The sequence below is a fragment of the Ascaphus truei genome, chromosome 21 (assembly GCF_040206685.1).
Source record: "Ascaphus truei isolate aAscTru1 chromosome 21, aAscTru1.hap1, whole genome shotgun sequence".
Lineage (NCBI taxonomy): Eukaryota > Metazoa > Chordata > Amphibia > Anura > Ascaphidae > Ascaphus > Ascaphus truei.
Genome location: NC_134503.1, coordinates 28,663,828 through 28,681,636, shown reverse-complemented (window position 1 = coordinate 28,681,636; position 17,809 = coordinate 28,663,828). Strand labels below are relative to the sequence as shown.

General features: G+C 46.8%; 1 protein-coding gene across 6 annotated transcripts in view; it reads left to right on the top strand.

The window, feature by feature from the left end:
• Positions 1 to 17,809, top strand: part of TNC (tenascin C) — a 65,385-nt gene that overhangs the window by 39,519 nt on the left and 8,057 nt on the right. For all 6 annotated transcript variants that reach the window (XM_075579428.1, XM_075579430.1, XM_075579429.1 and 3 more), the window contains 6 exons: positions 6,016 to 6,138; positions 6,629 to 6,772; positions 9,354 to 9,473; positions 9,605 to 9,748; positions 11,117 to 11,247; positions 16,649 to 16,781. In XM_075579428.1, coding sequence (XP_075435543.1) covers positions 6,016 to 6,138; positions 6,629 to 6,772; positions 9,354 to 9,473; positions 9,605 to 9,748; positions 11,117 to 11,247; positions 16,649 to 16,781 — 795 coding nt within the window. The remainder of the gene's footprint in view (positions 1 to 6,015; positions 6,139 to 6,628; positions 6,773 to 9,353; positions 9,474 to 9,604; positions 9,749 to 11,116; positions 11,248 to 16,648; positions 16,782 to 17,809) is intronic.

Below are 17,809 nucleotides of genomic sequence, written 5' to 3'. Positions count from 1 at the left end.
TTTTACACTAGCTTGCTAAACACTGGCTGTTGACAGGCAAGGTGCACTAGAACATCATGCAAGAAGTATATGAGAATTAGCTCCCGGGACCATGCTGCCTGGGGCAGCTACTTGTACTGTAGCTTCAATCATTGAGTGCGTTACACCCAACTTTCCATTATACTATTTTAGATACAGTAAGACTTCTCGCTGCTTTCTGTTTGGAAACCAGGGCACACCTGTATACAAACATTGTTTAACACACCCCAATCCTTCTGTCCCCACATGGAGCCATGCTGTATTTACAAAGAAGTAAGGCACATTCTGATCCATTGTGGGCTGTGGAGGGTCTTCCAGCGCTGGACGGTGTCTCATGGCAGAATACTGCTTAGCAAATATGTGACATAGTAGTCAGTTTGTGTGGCTGGTGTGGTTTTGGTTAAATCTAGGCCCATACATTTGGCTTTTTTGACACAATGAAACTTTTGAGTCAAAACAAAGGGCATACTTTTTCATCATTATTAATGTAGCAGTGACTATAGATTTTTGCTTTGCCATATAAATATCCAAAATGTTCCATAGACGGCTCCAGAATTGTTCCTCTGAGGAAATGCCTTTTCAATTATGAAGATGTGCAGATAGGGTACAAGGAATGTAAGATGAGAAGAGAGTTTTGAAGATTAAAGGACAGAAAAGGAGAAAGATTTCAGTATTGAGGACAGCAGAGTAGTTCTTGGTCTCCGTCATGTTTGAATGGGAAGTCTGGCAGTAATTTAATCGGTTCATCTACAACTAGAAGTAAGACCCACCCCACCTAGCGAGATCAAATAAGTTTGGGACTTCTTTTATACGGTACACACGCCTGCAGATTCCACAGTATCGCTGGTCTCTGTGTGTCCTACCAATGCCGTCGGCCCAACTGTTTCCAGATCAGATGGACGTTACCTCCCGGAATAGCCTGTGTTTATGTGACCCCACTGAAAATTCCAAGAGAAACCTTTCACCTTGAGCACGAAAGGTCCATGTAGTTTAGTAAACCATGAATGCCTTGATCCTACTCACATTGCAATATGGTGTTTCTATTTACTCTCCATGACAACTGAATAAACAGCCCAGATATATTACTTTTGGCTCATGTTATACTGTCCCTAACGCCTAATACACAAACCGACTAAAAGTTATGCCAAGCAAAGGCAAATGGTAAAGCCTACGTCAAGGACGGACAAGTCCAATATTCAAGAGCCACCAACAGGTCAGGTTTCCAGGATATCCCTGCTTCAGCATAGGTGGCTCAGTCATTCTGACTGAACCACTGATTGAGCCACCTGTGGTGAAGCAGGGATATCCTGAAAACATGGCTTGTTGGTGGCCCTTGACAACTGGAGTTGACCATCCCTGGCTTATGTGAACCTGAATTGGTCATGGTCAAATCAATATCAACGATCCGACTCTACATTATCTTGGGCTCAAGATATTAAATTCCTAGTGTAGGCCTCTTGGAGAGCAGTATTACTGTGGCCTGTCAGATGAACCTCTCCTCTCGCTGTGAAAAACCTGAAAATGTCTTTATTCTGGCACTTCAACCGAGAATAATGTCCTCACCATCCGTTGTTTGCTTTGCTTTTAAACAAACTTGTTGAATCATGACGCAGAAGTGTCTCACAAAGACGACTTTAATTCTTCATGAGAAGGAACATCAGACAATGTAGCAAATACCTGAGAAAAGACTTAAGCAATTCTTGGTTGGTGTGTGACAGAATGACATTCCATGAAGTGACATTACGCAGAGTGGGGAATAGCGAGAATGTCATATAAGATGATGAACGTGGCGTACGTGGAATTTTATGAGCAGATGTTTAATGTTTAACCAGAGGCCAAATCATTTCTCACCCAGAGAAGCTGCAGACCTTGCCTCTGCTTCGATTTCCTAGCTATAAATGGCAACGCGGCACTTGGATGCAGCGTCAGGTGAACGCACTCCATTATCTTGATGTAAACAACGTGCTGAAGTCGCTCTAGGGAAAAATGTTACAGTAGAAGACATTTGCCTGCAGAAAGGGAGGGGGGGTGGAACAGAGGCTCGAAACGAGGAAGCAGAGGCAGAAGGAGAAAGAGAATCGGGAAGGAATAAAAAGCCCACACGGGTAGGAAGAAGAACGCTGAGATTGGAAGGGGGGAGGAATTGTGTGGAGAGAAGAGAGCGCTAATGAAACAGCAGGCAGAAGGGCTACACCCGGGGTGGCCAACTCCAGTCCTCAAGGACCACCAAAACGTGCAGGTTTTCGGGATATCCCTGCTTCAGCACAGGTGGCTCAATCAGTGGCTCAGTCTTTGACTGAGCCACTGATTGAGCCACCTGTGCTGAAGCAGGAATATCCTGAAAAGCCGCCCTGTTGGTGGCCCTTGAGAACTGGAGTCGGCCACCCCTGTGTGTCACTATGTCCTTCGGTTATTCGTGGCACAGGCCTTCCTTGTTGGTCTCATCTCAGCAACTCTTTGTTCCGAAGGTCTAAAAAAAGATTAAGGGCCTGTCACATTCAGCAACCGGAGACACGGAAAAGAGTCATCTAAAAAAAGGGAGTCTGCAGATAATTGAAAAATCTGCTACATCCATAAATTCTGGACCAAATTAGAAGCACAGACAGACCGGGAACGCCAAGAGGAATTCCGGCAGGCCATGGACCCCTCCGGGGAGCACAGATCCTTCCAACAACTTTGTACTTGGTGCAGTAATAGTAGTATAACATATTTGTGGTTGTAATAAGTGTTGTGCAAGGGACCTACATCAGATATAAAAAGCTGGCAGATGAATAGCTGAACGCTATTGATGCTGTACAAAAACACACAAACGCATTAAAACTTGGATGGAAATAGCGCAGTTTTTAGATCCCTCCCCCCCGCGGTTTTCCCTGGAAGATTGAGAGCATCCCCACGCATTGACTGCTTGGATAAAACTAAAACAGAATGCAGTTAGGAGTAACCCTCTGCGCTCTAAGGCTCCGCTGAGGACTTGGCATTACCAAGCAGCAGGACAAGGAGCGGCTCAGTGAGTAAAGACGCTGACTGGCACTGAGTTTGGTTCAATTCCCGGTGTCGGCTCCTTGTGACCTTGGGCAAGTCACTTTATCTCCCTGTGCCTCAGGCACCAAACACATAGATTGTAAGCTCCACGGGGCAGGGACCTGTGCCTGCAAAATGTCTCTGTAAAGCGCTATGTAAAACTAGCAGCGCTATACAAGAACATGCTATTATTATTATTATAGTGCAGTGGATCGTTAATGGCATGTTAATATGACACCTGGATGACTCTCCCCATTTCTGGCGCCCCTTCCCACACATCTCACTCTCACTCACTGTGAATGAAATGTTTGACAGATCGAGTTGGCCACCACACTCACCTCTCTTCAGACGCTTACAGTTTGCACTCGCCTATCTTCAGAAGCTTACAGTTTGCACTCACCTATCTTCGGAAGCTTACAGTTTGCACTCACCTATCTTCAGAAGCTTACAGTTTGTACTCACCTATCTTCAGAAGCTTGAAACATTCCTCCTTTTATTAGATATACCTGGTGCATTGTAGCACGGTAGGCTTTGCCCAGGTCGTACGTTGAATGAATCTACACAATACACCTTGCATCATGCTTGTTTCCGCATCTCCAGTTTATGTATGTACTGTATGTTTATATATATCATATATATATAACATCACTTTATTCCCTATAATGCACTGTTATGAAAATGTTTACAGACTGCTCACTCTTCATCCCCTTTTATTTCGCTTTTCTTTGCTATTCTTTTTCACTGCTGCATACGAGAGATTTCTTCCCACAGGTTGTATGAGTAACTGCTCACTTTCCTGCAGCTGGATCGCGGTCGCACTCACACCCAAATAACTCCATCTTTTCTCTCACATCCCCCTTCCCCGCCCTGAAAACCAGCAATACACATTGTGCTTTTGATCTGTGATGATAACCCGAGTATTCTGAGAGTGTTATAATGCAAGACGCTATGGGGGTTTTCTCAAATGAGTCATAGTTCCATATTTTGTCAGAATAAACTTAAATTGTTAACCCCGTTTATTTTAGCAATATGGCTTTAACATTCTGATTGCAAATGCACTTTGCCTAAACACGTACATGCTTGTGTACAGTAAAGCTGGTTACTTTCCGGATGTCTCATACTAGTCACTCAGATGTCACAGAGAATGTCCGTAATGAGTCACTTAAATGTCAGGCCATCCTTTCCAAGGGGTTGAACATTCAGCTCTGGAGAGGAGAATCAGGTCACAGAAAGATTTTTTTTACATTGGTCTGTAAAGACAGTTCAATAGGGACAATGGTTCAATAGGAGCAACCATTTCGGGTCACGCTCGCCCCATTTTTCTGCTCGTTTACTTCCTGTCAAAGGCTGGCAGAGACGCCGGGCGATTTGCACAAACTAGTAGGACCATGCGCTCTGCTGATGCCAATCTTGTCTCTGAGGTTGGCATAGAAAATAAGTAACTAAATATCTCAGCCAAATGTATCAACCGTGGAACATCAACAATTTACACTTCCTTGGGTTGTTGGACATGGTTTGGGGTTGTTGTATAAAGCTTGGGACTGATTAAGTGCCCCCTTTAGCTCAACCATCTCTCCCGTCTGCTTCTGGCCATCGCGCGGAGGATTTGAAGTCTGAGAATCCCTTTTTGTATCTTTCACTGCTGACTCCTTCTTTCCAAATCCATTTTAACTCTTTGCTCTTCTATAACCCTGGCAGTCCTCCACCGACCCTTTTAATGGGGTTTGTTTGGGTTTGCTCGCCATTACTAATGAACTTCTCTTGTGCGGGCTATTTATTCTGAAACAAATCGCCTGTCTTCTTTTCCTTACAAAAGATCCATCCAAAGTCAGATTAAAGGAGGCAGAACAAATATATTGCAGAGCCGAGAACAAATTGTTTGGTTCAGAAATAAAAGAGCGATTCCTGCAGCTCAGATAGCTCTTAACCCGCTGAAACCTTTTCTAGATAAGACGTACTAATTAGGAGATAAAGTTAAAAAGCTTTTAATCAGTCGGATGCTTGAACACAAGAACTTCCCGATATTAAATACAAAACTTCTGTGCCTGATAATACAGCAGTGGGAGTGGAGCAGAAGAAATCCCAAACCATAGGCAGCTTAGTGAAGCAGAAGCTGCACTATTCTTGGTTACCCAGTGCCATCAATTCAGGAGGTTGACAAGAAAGACATTGAGATGACATCAAAGTCGTTTCTTTGTTAGGAACTTGCTGTTAATTTATTTAATTCTTGGCTCATTATTACTATTCCTTATCCAAAGGCAGAGGGAAACACCAATCAGAAACACTTTGAGACATTGCTACCCCTTTCAACACACATCACTCCAAAGGCTTACACACAATAAGGTTCTATCTCTTATTTACACATATAGAAGTGCACGTATACTAAACATATACCAGTTCTCCCCAGAATGGGAAGCGCAGTATAGTATAAGGCCAATATGCACAACCCTCATTGATTTCGGATTACCAATGATTTGGGATGAAATGGGATTTGCACATTTAAATGAAACATCGGTGTTCCACCCTCGGTGGGACCACATCTTCACACAGTCTCCATCTCATCGACTAAGGCAGGGGTTCTCAACTCCAGTCCTCAACTCCCCCCCCCCCCCCCCCCAACAGGTCAGGTTTCCAGGATAACCCTGCTTCAGCACAGGTGGTGCAGTCTACATTTTAGCTACTGATTGAGTCACCGTTGCTGAAGCAGGGATATCCTGAAAACCTGACCTGTTGTGGGGAGGGGACTTGAGGACTGGAGTTGAGCACCCCCCTGCCTTACAATGTTCTAAAGACATGGCACAAACAATAACAACCGTAGTTAGGAACAAAGACACGTTGGAGCCACCAGCAACCGTTGAGGTTTCTAGAATGGAAATGTGCCGTGTTTACAAATCCCCCATGAGGACTACTTGCCGTGTGTCACTGGATTTTCTGTTAATACACTATTTTAAAATAGTTGTGCTTCTCTTTCCACAGCTCTGGGGTCTGTTAAAGGGCTCTCTTTCTCCGATATAACTGAGAACTCTGCCAAGGTCACCTGGGTCGCCCCGAGGTTCCGGGTGGACAAGTTCCTAATCTCTTATGTTCCGATCACTGGAGGTAAAAGAACATATCCGATGGAAACACCAACCTGCTGCTCGCGTGCAGCACAGGTTCTATGTGGGGGATTGGTTAAATGATGATAGCCTAACGCCTGCGGTGTGGGATGATTACTAAATCAGAGATAACAAGGGTCCAGCAGCAGAGGGCCATCTATTCTAGATGACTGAACTGTTCTCATGGGTAGGAGCACAACGAAAGTCACATTGAAACAAGGTCCTAGAAGTCTCCTAACATGGTGGAGCTCAGCCAACACACAGTCTCCCTTTATTACGGAGGACAGTCATTTCTTGATGAACTGTTTTCACAAGTATTCATTTGTCAGAGCTGTAGGGTGAGGATAGTGGTTGAGGGCCATGTGGTTTCATGTTTCCCACCAATGGTTTACAGTAATCCATACACAGATTCCAAGGGGAATAAGAGGTCACAGGAACATGTGGTAACAGATGACAGGAGACGTCCTTCTTATGTCTCAACATTTTCCCATCAGGTGCCTCCAACACTGTGGAAGTTGATGGAACTAGTACGCGGACCACTTTGCGCAACCTCCTGCCAGGTGTGGAGTACACGGTTAGCCTTATAATTGTGAGCGGAAGTGAAGAAAGTGAGCCAGCCTCTGGAGCTCTGACCACAGGTACACTACAAACGTACAACGACCGAGGTGTGCACATCAGAATAATACTTAGGGATGCTGTACAACGAGTACATGGCCAACATCACACTCACTCTGAGGGCCCCTGTTTTATATGCTGTAAAACAGTCTTCCAAGCACCAGAGAAGGGTTCAACTCCACAGAAAGCGATGGGACCTTCTCTAGCTCAGGGAAGACGCGCCAGAGAATGTTGTCTGGAGACCGTGGTCCAGTTTGTAGCAGGCTGTGATTACTAAGGCCTGGGACATAGTCCAACAGACCCGCTGAGCCGTGCTGAGCAGATGAACTTACCCCCTTCATCTGTGATCAGCGTGGCTTTAGCAGCCGCTTCCGCATGCGTTCGGAGGCGTGTGGAAATGCAGGAGACAGGCAAGTTTAAATTTTGCCACTGAGGTAAGCGGAGGGCCCGTCACGTGACTGCCAAAAGCCAATGGCAGTCCGTGACGTCGGCGCCGTGACGTGGCGCACAAGCTCCGCCACCCGCCCCGGCTCCCGCATTTAGAAGCGCGCACACTGACGCTCATGCAGGGACACTAAAAAGCTCCTGCTTGAGCAGGTGAGCATGAGCGTCAGCGCTGCCCAGCGCTCTTCTTCTCACCGTGTCCGAGGCGTAAGGGTGAGACCCATCACTGGGGTGCTGCCTCTATAAGATTACTGGTGTTGTTGTGATTGATAAAACTTGACTGGTTTTAGTTTGGGATTGAAAAAAAATATTGGAAAAATATTTTTTTTATTATTATTATTACTTCTTTTTTAAAAACATTGAATTTTTTTGCAAAAAAATGGTTTTCAAAAAGTTTCACCGTTTGAAGAACAAAAAAAACCACACACACACCCGCACGCACAACAATGGAAAGTAATATGCCCTGAGTCGCATCATCTGATTCTCCGTGGTTCGACACGGCATTCGATTTGAACAAGGAAATCCGTGACGTGGATTTCAAAGGATCTTGAACGTGAAAAAAATATAATAGTATCTTAAAAGGTGCATTACCCCGTAAAAGAAATTGATACAAAGGAATTCAAAATAGTCTTTAAAAAAAACATATTCAACATTTTCAAATGTTTAAATACTGTATCTGGTTAGAATCCATATTTGATGAATTGAGTCACTAGTCATCAAAACTGTCATTTCCTCTGGAGGAAATAGTGGCTATTTATTTCTACCCCCAAAAATCTAAAAATGATGAGTAGATTCAGTATATTGACACAGATACATCATCAGAAAAAGGAGAAGCTGACATCCCGGGCAGAATATAACAGTATTTATGAACGGTGAAGTTAGGTAACATTTCATTTTTTTAAATAGGACAGCAGGAATTGCACCAATGCATAAACACTTTAAAGCTATAATGATACTTTCCCTACAGTATATATGAATTCCCCTATATTATATGTCCTCTACAGTATATTACACTTCCCCTATATTATACTTCCCCTACAGTATATTATACTTCCCCTATAATATCTTATACTTCTCCTGCAGTATAATACACTTCCCCTATATTATACTTCCCCTACACTATACTACATTTCCCCTATATTATACTTCTCAAAGCAGTATACATCCACTACAGTATATTATTCTTCCCCTATACTGTATTATATTCTCCCAACGGTATATTATACTTCCCCTATATTATACTTTCCTTATGGTATAGTATACTTCCCCTATATCATACTATTATACTTTCCCTATGGTATAGTATACTTCCCCTATATTATACTATTATACTTTCCCTATGGTATAGTATACTTCCCCTATATTATACTATTATACTTTCCCTATGGTATAGTATACTTCCCCTATATTATATTATTATACTTTCCCTATGGTATTGTATACTTGTATCTTACACTTTCCCTATAATTATTCCCCAGACAAAATAGGATTTAACAACAATTTTAAAACACTTGAGAATTAGATGTGAACCATCGCAATAAACTGTTTTAAATTAACTAAACCATGTACTTATTGCACAAGACGTCATCCTGACACATAGGAACTATCGCATTATGAATGTACACGATGAGCCCAACCTGCGCCTCTTGTTCTCTCTCCCTACAGCCATACAGTAGCTTTGGCTCTGGACCAACATATGTCTTTCATCTATCTCCCCATCGAATCTCCCCCCTCTCTCAGAACAATTAACTGAGATGTAGGCAACAAAACATGCATGCCTACAATAATATCAGTGGGAGATGGTAATCATTTCTCATAACCCCACCCTAAACTTCACATTCACTACAACCAACACCTAACATGCCTTCATGCCCAAGGGGAAGACTGGGGAAGGTATTACAAGCCATCTCACGTACTTCTGATTACCCACATTTGTATTCAGCTCTTACATGTAGATACCACTTATCCGAACATATTCCTGCCAACTTCTCCGGTTACAAAACTCAGAGGCATTTTTGTAGGTGTGAAAATAATCTATGATAACCCCTCTGGGCATACACTCTTTCTTTTAAACTCAGGATGTCATTAATGTTTCAAAATGATTGACGCCCATTACCTGCGATTACAGTACCTCTAATGACTGAAGTTGTATTTCTCCAGCTTTGGACAGTCCATCGGATCTGAAAGCCATTAACGTGACGGAGTCCGAGGCCCTGGCACTATGGCAGCCGTCCTTGGCTTCGGTGGACAGCTATGTCTTCTCCTATTCTGCTGAGAACGGTAAGGGCGCTTGGTTTCGGTCAGCCTCGAGCTAGCATTTCGTTGTCACACCTCAGCCACAGGCAAGCGGGCTATATTGGGACTCCCCTCGGCATTGGTTTCTTAACGCATTTCTCTGCTGGGTTCTGCAGCCCCCGAGATGACTCAGACGCTCTCAGGAAACACGGTGGAGAGCGATGTCGTTGGCCTGCAGCCTGCCACTGACTACACTTTGAAAATTTATGCCGTTAGAGGACCACTTCGAAGTGCTGAAATCTCCACCAGGTTCACCACAGGTACGGCCTCGGTCCTTCCACAACCATTTCCAAAAATGCCTTTTTTGTAAAAAGATGCACAAGTGTATTAGAAGCTTTTAGCAAGATCCACGCACTCAGCGTCTTTATGGAACAGTCTAGAGCAGGAGCGGCCAACTCCAGGCCTCAAGGGTCACCAATACGACAGGTTTTCAGGATATCCCTGCTTCAGCACAGGTGGCTCAATCAGTGGCTCAGTCGTTGACTGGCCAACTCCAGTCCTCAAGGGCCACCACCAGATTAGGTTTTCAGGATATCCCTGCTTCAGCACAGGTGGCTCGATCAGTGACTCGGTCGTTGACTGGCCAACTCCAGTCCTCAAGGGTCACCACCAGATTAGTTTTTCAGAATATCCCTGCTTCAGCACAGGTGGCTCCATCAGTGGCTCAGTTCGACTGAGCCACTGATAGAGCCACCTGTGCTGAAGCAGGGATATCCTGAAAACCGACCTCTTGGTAGCTCTTGAGGGCTGGAGTTACCCCCAGCCCCCTTCTTGAGGTCCTGCTGGCATTTAGCTGAAGGGCTACACTGATGGAAATAAAAAGTATAGCGATTAAACACACCAGGTGTTAACAAGGATCACATCTGAAGGTAGCAGTTAGATTAAAAAAAGCTAAGCCCGGTTTGGCAGCTGGAAGTCAGCAAAGCAGCAATTGTTCTTTATTACTGTGGGACACTGAGCCGGAGGGAGCTGTGTGAGTACATTTAATCATTGACATCTGCCCTGGATGTGAGGAAATACAAATCCGCCTTCACTAAAAGCAGCAGGAGACGAGAATCCTGAAGCTCATTCAGTGAATATGAGCAATAGGTTTATTTCATTATACAGTCCCTACTTTATTTTATATAGTGCTTTCCTCCCAATGGGACACAAAGCGCGTCACAGTTACCATATAATGTGACGTACGAAGCACATAGGAATGTTACATACACAGTTCCTCCCCCACAGAGCTTACACTCTATTTTTGGTGCCTGAGGCACAAGGTCACAAAGAGCCGACACCGGGGATTGCACCAGGTTTAACTCCCTGCTTTTTACACAGTTAGAGTCCCTGCGTCCTTTGTGACCTTGAGCAAGCCACTTTATGTCCCTTTGCTTCAGGCGCCCGCATTAGATTGTAAGCTCTGTGGGCCAGTGACTCCTTGTGTCTGCAAAACTCAGTGGTATATAAAGAAAATAATAATAATTATTATACTATCCCACATTAGGATAGGTACCAAAGTGTGTAGGGCTTTCTGGACACTACGAACCATGTCCCGAAGCAGTGCTAAGCCATTAGGCAACTCATAGCTCAGCACTTAATAGTCTAAACTGATTGGCAATTAACACCTTTCCATGTACTTGACACAGCCTTGGATGCTCCCAGAGACCTGACTGCTAGTGAGATCCAATCCGAATCGGCGCTGATCACCTGGAGACCCCCAAGGTCAATCATCACGGGGTTCTTGCTGATGTACGAGTCTGTGGATGGGACAGTGAAGGTAATTCTATTCCTGGCATTCTTTCAACTAACACGGGAGAGACATGAAAAGTAGGATCCAACTGTCTCTGCTGTGGGCCAAGTGAATAATTTATTCGGCGTAGCGGTTAGAATCTTCGTGTTCCAAAACATTTTAATTACACAATAATTGTGTTAACATCAGTCAGAGATCAGGAAATGGCCCGCTAGTTATGTGTGTCACTGTCTAGCTCATTAAAAGGATCAGCTTTCTGCTCTGGAATTGCATAATCACACATTATCGCCTCTCTCTATTACACCCTAATGTAGCAGGCAGTCTGGCAAGCGAAGAGCTCCTGAGTCATTCCATGTTTTGTACACTCTCATCGCCGTGTAAAAGCCCGCACAAGTTGAACCCAATCGGGGGCTTCTGGCTGTCCTAATCACAGAGAACATTATAAGTACAGCACGCAAATAGCCCCGAAAGTTAAATAGAAAGTGCTCCCGCCAGTAAAATCGAAAAATGTCTAAAAGGGAGTGAAAAAAAATTAGGATTCAGTCACCATCAAATGTGTGTTAGTTATTCAGTTATTAGTTAATCATAATAACTATGACTAATCATTTTAATTATAGCCATTTATGTAAAAAATATATATATATAATACTGGTGCTAATCACAACAAAATGGACCTCTGACCTGTAACAGATTTGTGCGTTCAGTCTTCTGGGGGAAAATCTCTTAAATGTGGGGAGCGCAGATATATCAACCCAGAAGTAAATGGACAAAAAGATTCTTATAGTGACGTTCATAGCCATATTATGTGTGTAGACCCTAATATATGTGAGTATTTGTTCTGTTGGGGTGTGTGTGTATTTGTTCTGTCCTGTTGGTGTGTGTTTTCTCTGACTCCCCTGTCCTCTCTCTGTCTATCTGTATCCTGTGACTCCCTGCCCCCTCTCTCTGTCTGTCTGTATCCTGTGACTCCCTGCCCCCTCTGTCTCCTGTGACTCCCTGCCCCCTCTGTCTCCTGTGACTCCCTGCCCTCTCTGTCTCCTGTGACTCCCTGCCCCCTCTGTCTCCTGTGACTGCCTGCCCCCTCTGTCTCCTGTGACTCCCTGCCCCCTCTGTCTCCTGTGACTCCCTGCCCCTCTGTCTCCTGTGACTCCCTGCCCCCTCTGTCTCCTGTGACTGCCTGCCCCCTCTGTCTCCTGTGACTCCCTGCCCCCTCTGTCTCCTGTGACTGCCTGCCCCCTCTGTCTCCTGTGACTCCCTGTGACTCCCTGCCCCCTCTGCCTCCTGTGACTCCCTGCCCCCTCTGTCTCCTGTGACTCCCTGCCCCCTCTGCCTCCTGTGATTCCCTGCCCCCTCTGCCTCCTGTGACTCCCTGCCCCCTCTGTCTCCTGTGACTCCCTGTCCCCTCTGTCTCCTGTGACTCCCTGCCCCCTGTCTCCTGTGACTCCCTGCCCCCTCTGTCTTCTGTGACTCCCTGCCCCCTCTGTCTCCTGTGACTCCCTGCCCCCTCTGTCTCCTGTGACTCCCTGCCCCCTCTGTCTCCTGTGACTCCCTGTCCCCTCTGTCTCCTGTGACTCCCTGCCCCCTCTGTCTCCGGTGACTCCCTGCCCCCTCTGTCTCCTGTGAATCCCTGCCCCCTCTGTCTCCTGTGACTGCCTGCCCCCTCTGTCTCCTGTGACTCCCTGCCCCCCTGTCTCCTGTGACTCCCTGCCCCCTCTGTCTCCTGTGACTCCCTGCCCCCTCTGCCTCCTGTGATTCCCTGTGACTCCCTGCCCCCTCTGTCTCCTGTGACTCCCTGCCCCCTCTGTCTCCTGTGACTCCCTGCCCCTCTGTCTCCTGTGACTCCCTGCCCCCTCTGTCTCCTGTGACTCCCTGCCCCCTCTGTCTCCTGTGACTCCCTGCCCCCCCTGTCTCCTGTGACTCCCTGCCCCCTCTGTCTCCTGTGACTCCCTGCCCCCTCTGTCTCCTGTGACTCCCTGCCCCCTCTGTCTCCTGTGACTCCCTGCCCTCTCTGTCTCCTGTGACTCCCTGCCCCCTCTGTCTCCTGTGACTCCCTGCCCCCTCTGTCTCCTGTGACTCCCTACCCCCTCTAACTCCCTGTCCCCTCTACCTGCCCCCTTTAACTACCTGCCCCATGTGACTGTCTGTTTCCCTGTTGTGTGTTTTCTGTGACCCTGTCCTGTTGGGGGGGGGGGGTGCCTCAGTAACTGAACACTGTGATTGGGGGTGCCCAGAGAGAAAAAAAGGAGGTATGGGCATGGAGGGGGATGGGAGGGGGTATAAGGAGGTTTGGACATGGATGGAGGTGTGAGGGGGTATAAGGAGGTATGGGCATGGAGGGAGGTGGTACGAGGTTTGGGCGTGGAGGGGGTATAAGGAGGTTTGGACATGGAGTGAGGTGGGAGGGGATATAATGAGGTTTGGGCATAGAGGGAGGTGGGAGGGGCTATAAGGAGGTTTAGGCATGGGGGAGATGGGAGGGGGTATAAGAAGGTTTGGGCAAGAAGGGAGGTGGGAGGAGGTATAAGGAGGTATGGGCAGGGAGGGAGGTGGGAGGCGGCATAAGGAGGTTTGGGCAAGGAGGGAGGTGGGAGGGGGTATAAGGAGGTTTGGGCATGGAGGGAGGGGGTATAAGGAGGTTTGGGCATGGAGGGAGGGGGTATAAGGAGGTTTGGGCATGGAGGGAGGTGGGAGGCGGCATAAGGAGGTTTGGGCATGGAGGGAGGTGGGAGGTGGTATAAGGAGGTTTGGGCATGGAGGGAGGAGGGAGGCGGCATAAGGAGGTTTCGGCATGGAGGGAGGTGGGAGGGTGAATAAGGAGGTTTGGGCATGGAGGGAGGTGGGAGATGGTATAAGGAGGTTTGGGCATGGAGGGAGGGGGTATAAGGAGGTTTGGGCATGGAGGGAGAGGGTATAAGGAGGTTTGGGCATGGAGGGAGGGGGTATAAGGAGGTTTGGGCATGGAGGGAGGTGGGAGGCGGCATAAGGAGGTTTGGGCATGGAGGGAGGTGGGAGGTGGTATAAGGAGGTTTGGGCATGGAGGGAGGTGGGAGGGTGAATAAGGAGGTTTGGGCATGGAGGGAGGTGGGAGGTGGTATAAGGAGGTTTGGGCATGGAGGGAGGGGGTATAAGGAGGTTTGGGCATGGAGGGAGGCGGGAGAAGGTATAAGGAGGTTTGGGCATGGAGGGAGGGGGTATAAGGAGGTTTGGGCATGGAGGGAGGCGGGAGAAGGTATAAGGAGGTATGGGCGTGTAGGGAGGTGGGAGGTGGTATAAGGAGGTTTGGGCATGGAGGTGTATGGGAGGGGGTATAAGGAGGTATGGGTGTGGAGGGGGATGGGAGGGGGTATAAGGAGGTATGGGCATGGAGGGAGGTGGTATAAGGAGGTTTGGGCATGGAGGGAGGTGGGAGGGGTATAAGAAGATTTGGGCATGGAGGGAGGTGGGAGGGTATAAGAAGGCTTGGGCAAGGAGGGAGGTGGGAGGGGGTATAAGGAGGTATGGGCATGGAGGGAGGTGGTATAAGGAGGTTTGGGCATGGAGGGAGGTGGGAGGGGGTATAAGGAGGCCTGGGCATGGAGGGAGGTGGTATAAGGAGGTTTGGGCGTGGAGGGAGGTGGGAGGGGGTATAAGGAGGCCTGGGCATGGAGGGAGGTGGTATAAGGAGGTTTGGGCATGGAGGGAGGTGGGAGGGGGTATAAGAAGATTTGGGCATGGAGGGAGGTGGGAGGGTATAAGAAGGCTTGGGCAAGGAGGGTGGTGGGAGGGGGTATAAGGAGGTATGGGCATGGAGGGAGGTGGTATAAGGAGGTTTGGGCATGGAGGAAGGTGGTATAAGGAGGTATGGGCATGGAGGGAGTTGGGAGGGGGTATAAGGAGGTATGGGCATGGAGGGAGGTGGTATAAGGAGGTATAGGCATGGGCACCCCCTTCAGAGGTAAGTATCTCAGAAAGCAGGGGGTCCTCTGAGCTGAAATCCACGTGATTCAGCTCCGGAGACCCCTTGTGTCCCTAGGAATGCTGCTTTAGCAGCGCTGAGTGTAACCTTCATAGGCCTCCAAATAACTATCGCATCAAAGTGATCTGCAACACGAAAACGTTTGAGACCCCCGTGGGAAGACAGCACAAGGAGTTCTGATTTACAAGCGAACATCGGAAATTCAAGATTAAAAAAAGCGTATAACAAATAAGACAAACAGCACCACCTAAATCGATAGTTATGCCCTATAGGGCTAATATAGATAAGGTGCAGGGAGACAAGGGGTCCCCGCCAACTCCGAAAGGGGCATATATTAGAAAAAATGGCAACCCCGCACTCAAAAACACTTTAGTCAGAAATACTGTGCAGCTATAGCATACAGGTGACAAAGCAAACAGGCCCGGGGTGAACATAGAAGACAAGGGGAAAAAAGGAAAAAATCTAAAGAAAACCATTACAACACAAAAATATTCAAAAACGTGGTCAAGGGGGCATCGTTAACGTCTCAGGGTGACGAACCCTTTCTTCCGGCCCATTCCCACATTATAGCATGGAGTACTACCCTCAATCAGATCAAATCTATCTAACAACCAGCAAACAAAGTCCCATCCGGAGCATCGAAAGGGTTTGTGCTGATACTTAGGCTAGGTCCCCAGTGGCCACGGCGTGGCACGCCACGGCCGTGCGCTACACACACCAGGTACAGCCCTCTTATCGGGCAGGCCCCATTAGATGCGGCGCGATCACGTGGTCGGTGGGCATCCCCGTCATGGCCACGTCCCTGTCCCCCCCAGTGTCATGGCTGTGCATAGCCCCCCCCCCCCCCCGCGCTTCCCATCGCTCCCCTACAGACCGCAGATTGCAGGCGAGCGTGCAGCAGTAAACGCTGGGGCCATGGTGACCGCGCGCTCGCGTCCGTGCGCGTGACGTCACGTTTTAGCTCCAGCGATTTGAGGCCAGGGTAGACGCGACGGGGACGCGTGTCCGGTGTTCCCCACACGTCTGGCGTGAATATTGCCCCCGTGACACGTTTTGGAATATTTTTGTGTTGTTATGGTTTTCTTTAGATTTTTTCCTTTTTTCCCCTTGTCTTCTATGTTCACCCCGGGCCTGTTTGCTTTGTCACCTGTATGCTATAGTTGCACAGTATTTCACTTTTATACTCATTCCTAAGAGCATTAGTAAAAGATACTATTTGAAGTATTTCGGAATAAAGCGTGTTTTAGTGCGGATTGCCATTTTTTCTAAGATTCAAAAAATTAAAGAATATTATGTGGTTTCTAGCTTCTATTTTTCCAACGTTCCAGTTTCAGAATTAATTGGGACAAGATAAGAACGGCTACAATACCGGCCAATTTAATTTGATGACATTTCTTTTCAGGCTTGAGCCATTCACCTGACACTTGTGGCTATAACAACCTTCATTATTTTGTACTGTCCCTGCTTTGACAGGAAGTCGTTTTGGGACCGGATGCCACTTCTTATAGAGTGTTTGACCTCAGCCCATCGGCTCAGTATACTGTCCGGCTGCAGGCACTGAATGGGGATATGAGAAGCCGGATGATCCAAACCATATTTACAACAAGTAAGGAGAAGATCAACTATTAATAGCAACCAAATGCAAGGTCTCCATGTGGCTATGTGTCTAAGTGTTGAGAAAGGGCAGCCTCGTGTGCGTGCCTCACGTAGGCTTAGAAAGCACACCTTTTTTAGCTCTGCCCTTTGGCAACAAAGTATCACAAACATATGTTGCTGTGTTTCAAACAGCAGACTGTCTAGTACTCTGAAAGCTGTAACAATAATGTGTTACACTAGTAATATAATGTTACCTATCAGCTGCAGCATTTCACAGACTGCAGCCCAAAGTAAAAAGGCGGCCATTTAGTTAGCCACAATATCAGGATTTTGACAGCTTTATAACAGGAGCACCACACGAATGCCAGCTTAGATAAGAATGTATTTATATTATAAATTGTCACACGCTTTACATATACAAATAAGAATAAAAGAAAACCAACAAAGGATGGAATGTAGAATTGTGGCTTTAAATATCTATTTTATTTCTTTTTCTAACTGTTTAATTTTTATAGTTTCATAAATTATAAAGGTTAATCGGGAGAGATATTAAAAAAAATAGTAGGTGTAAGGAAAGGGAGGGTGAGGTGCATGGTACAAGTCCTATACATTTCTATTTGATCATACATTTACTACCCATATAAAATAAATCCACATCTTTACGTGATCAAATTAAGATATATTGGGAAGATTCCCAGTGGAGCCAAATCTCACAGAATTTATAAAAGATCCATTTACCAGACTAGGGAGACGTAAAATCATAGTCATTAGTAGAGACCGGCGAAGCTGTCACAATCCGTTTCGTGGAATTTCCAGCGCTTTCCATTCAAAATCCGTTGCGCTGTATAAATTCCGCCGACGGATTGTTCCAGTCTCAATCCGTGCGGATGGATCCAACATCACCATTAGATACAATCGGCAGATTGGATTATCGGTGATAAAGAAGAAAAAAATCCGGAAATGGCGAATCGCCCGTTTTGAGACTGATTCGCGGAAATCAGCAGGCCAAAGCAACCGGACGATTGGTGGCGCATCCAA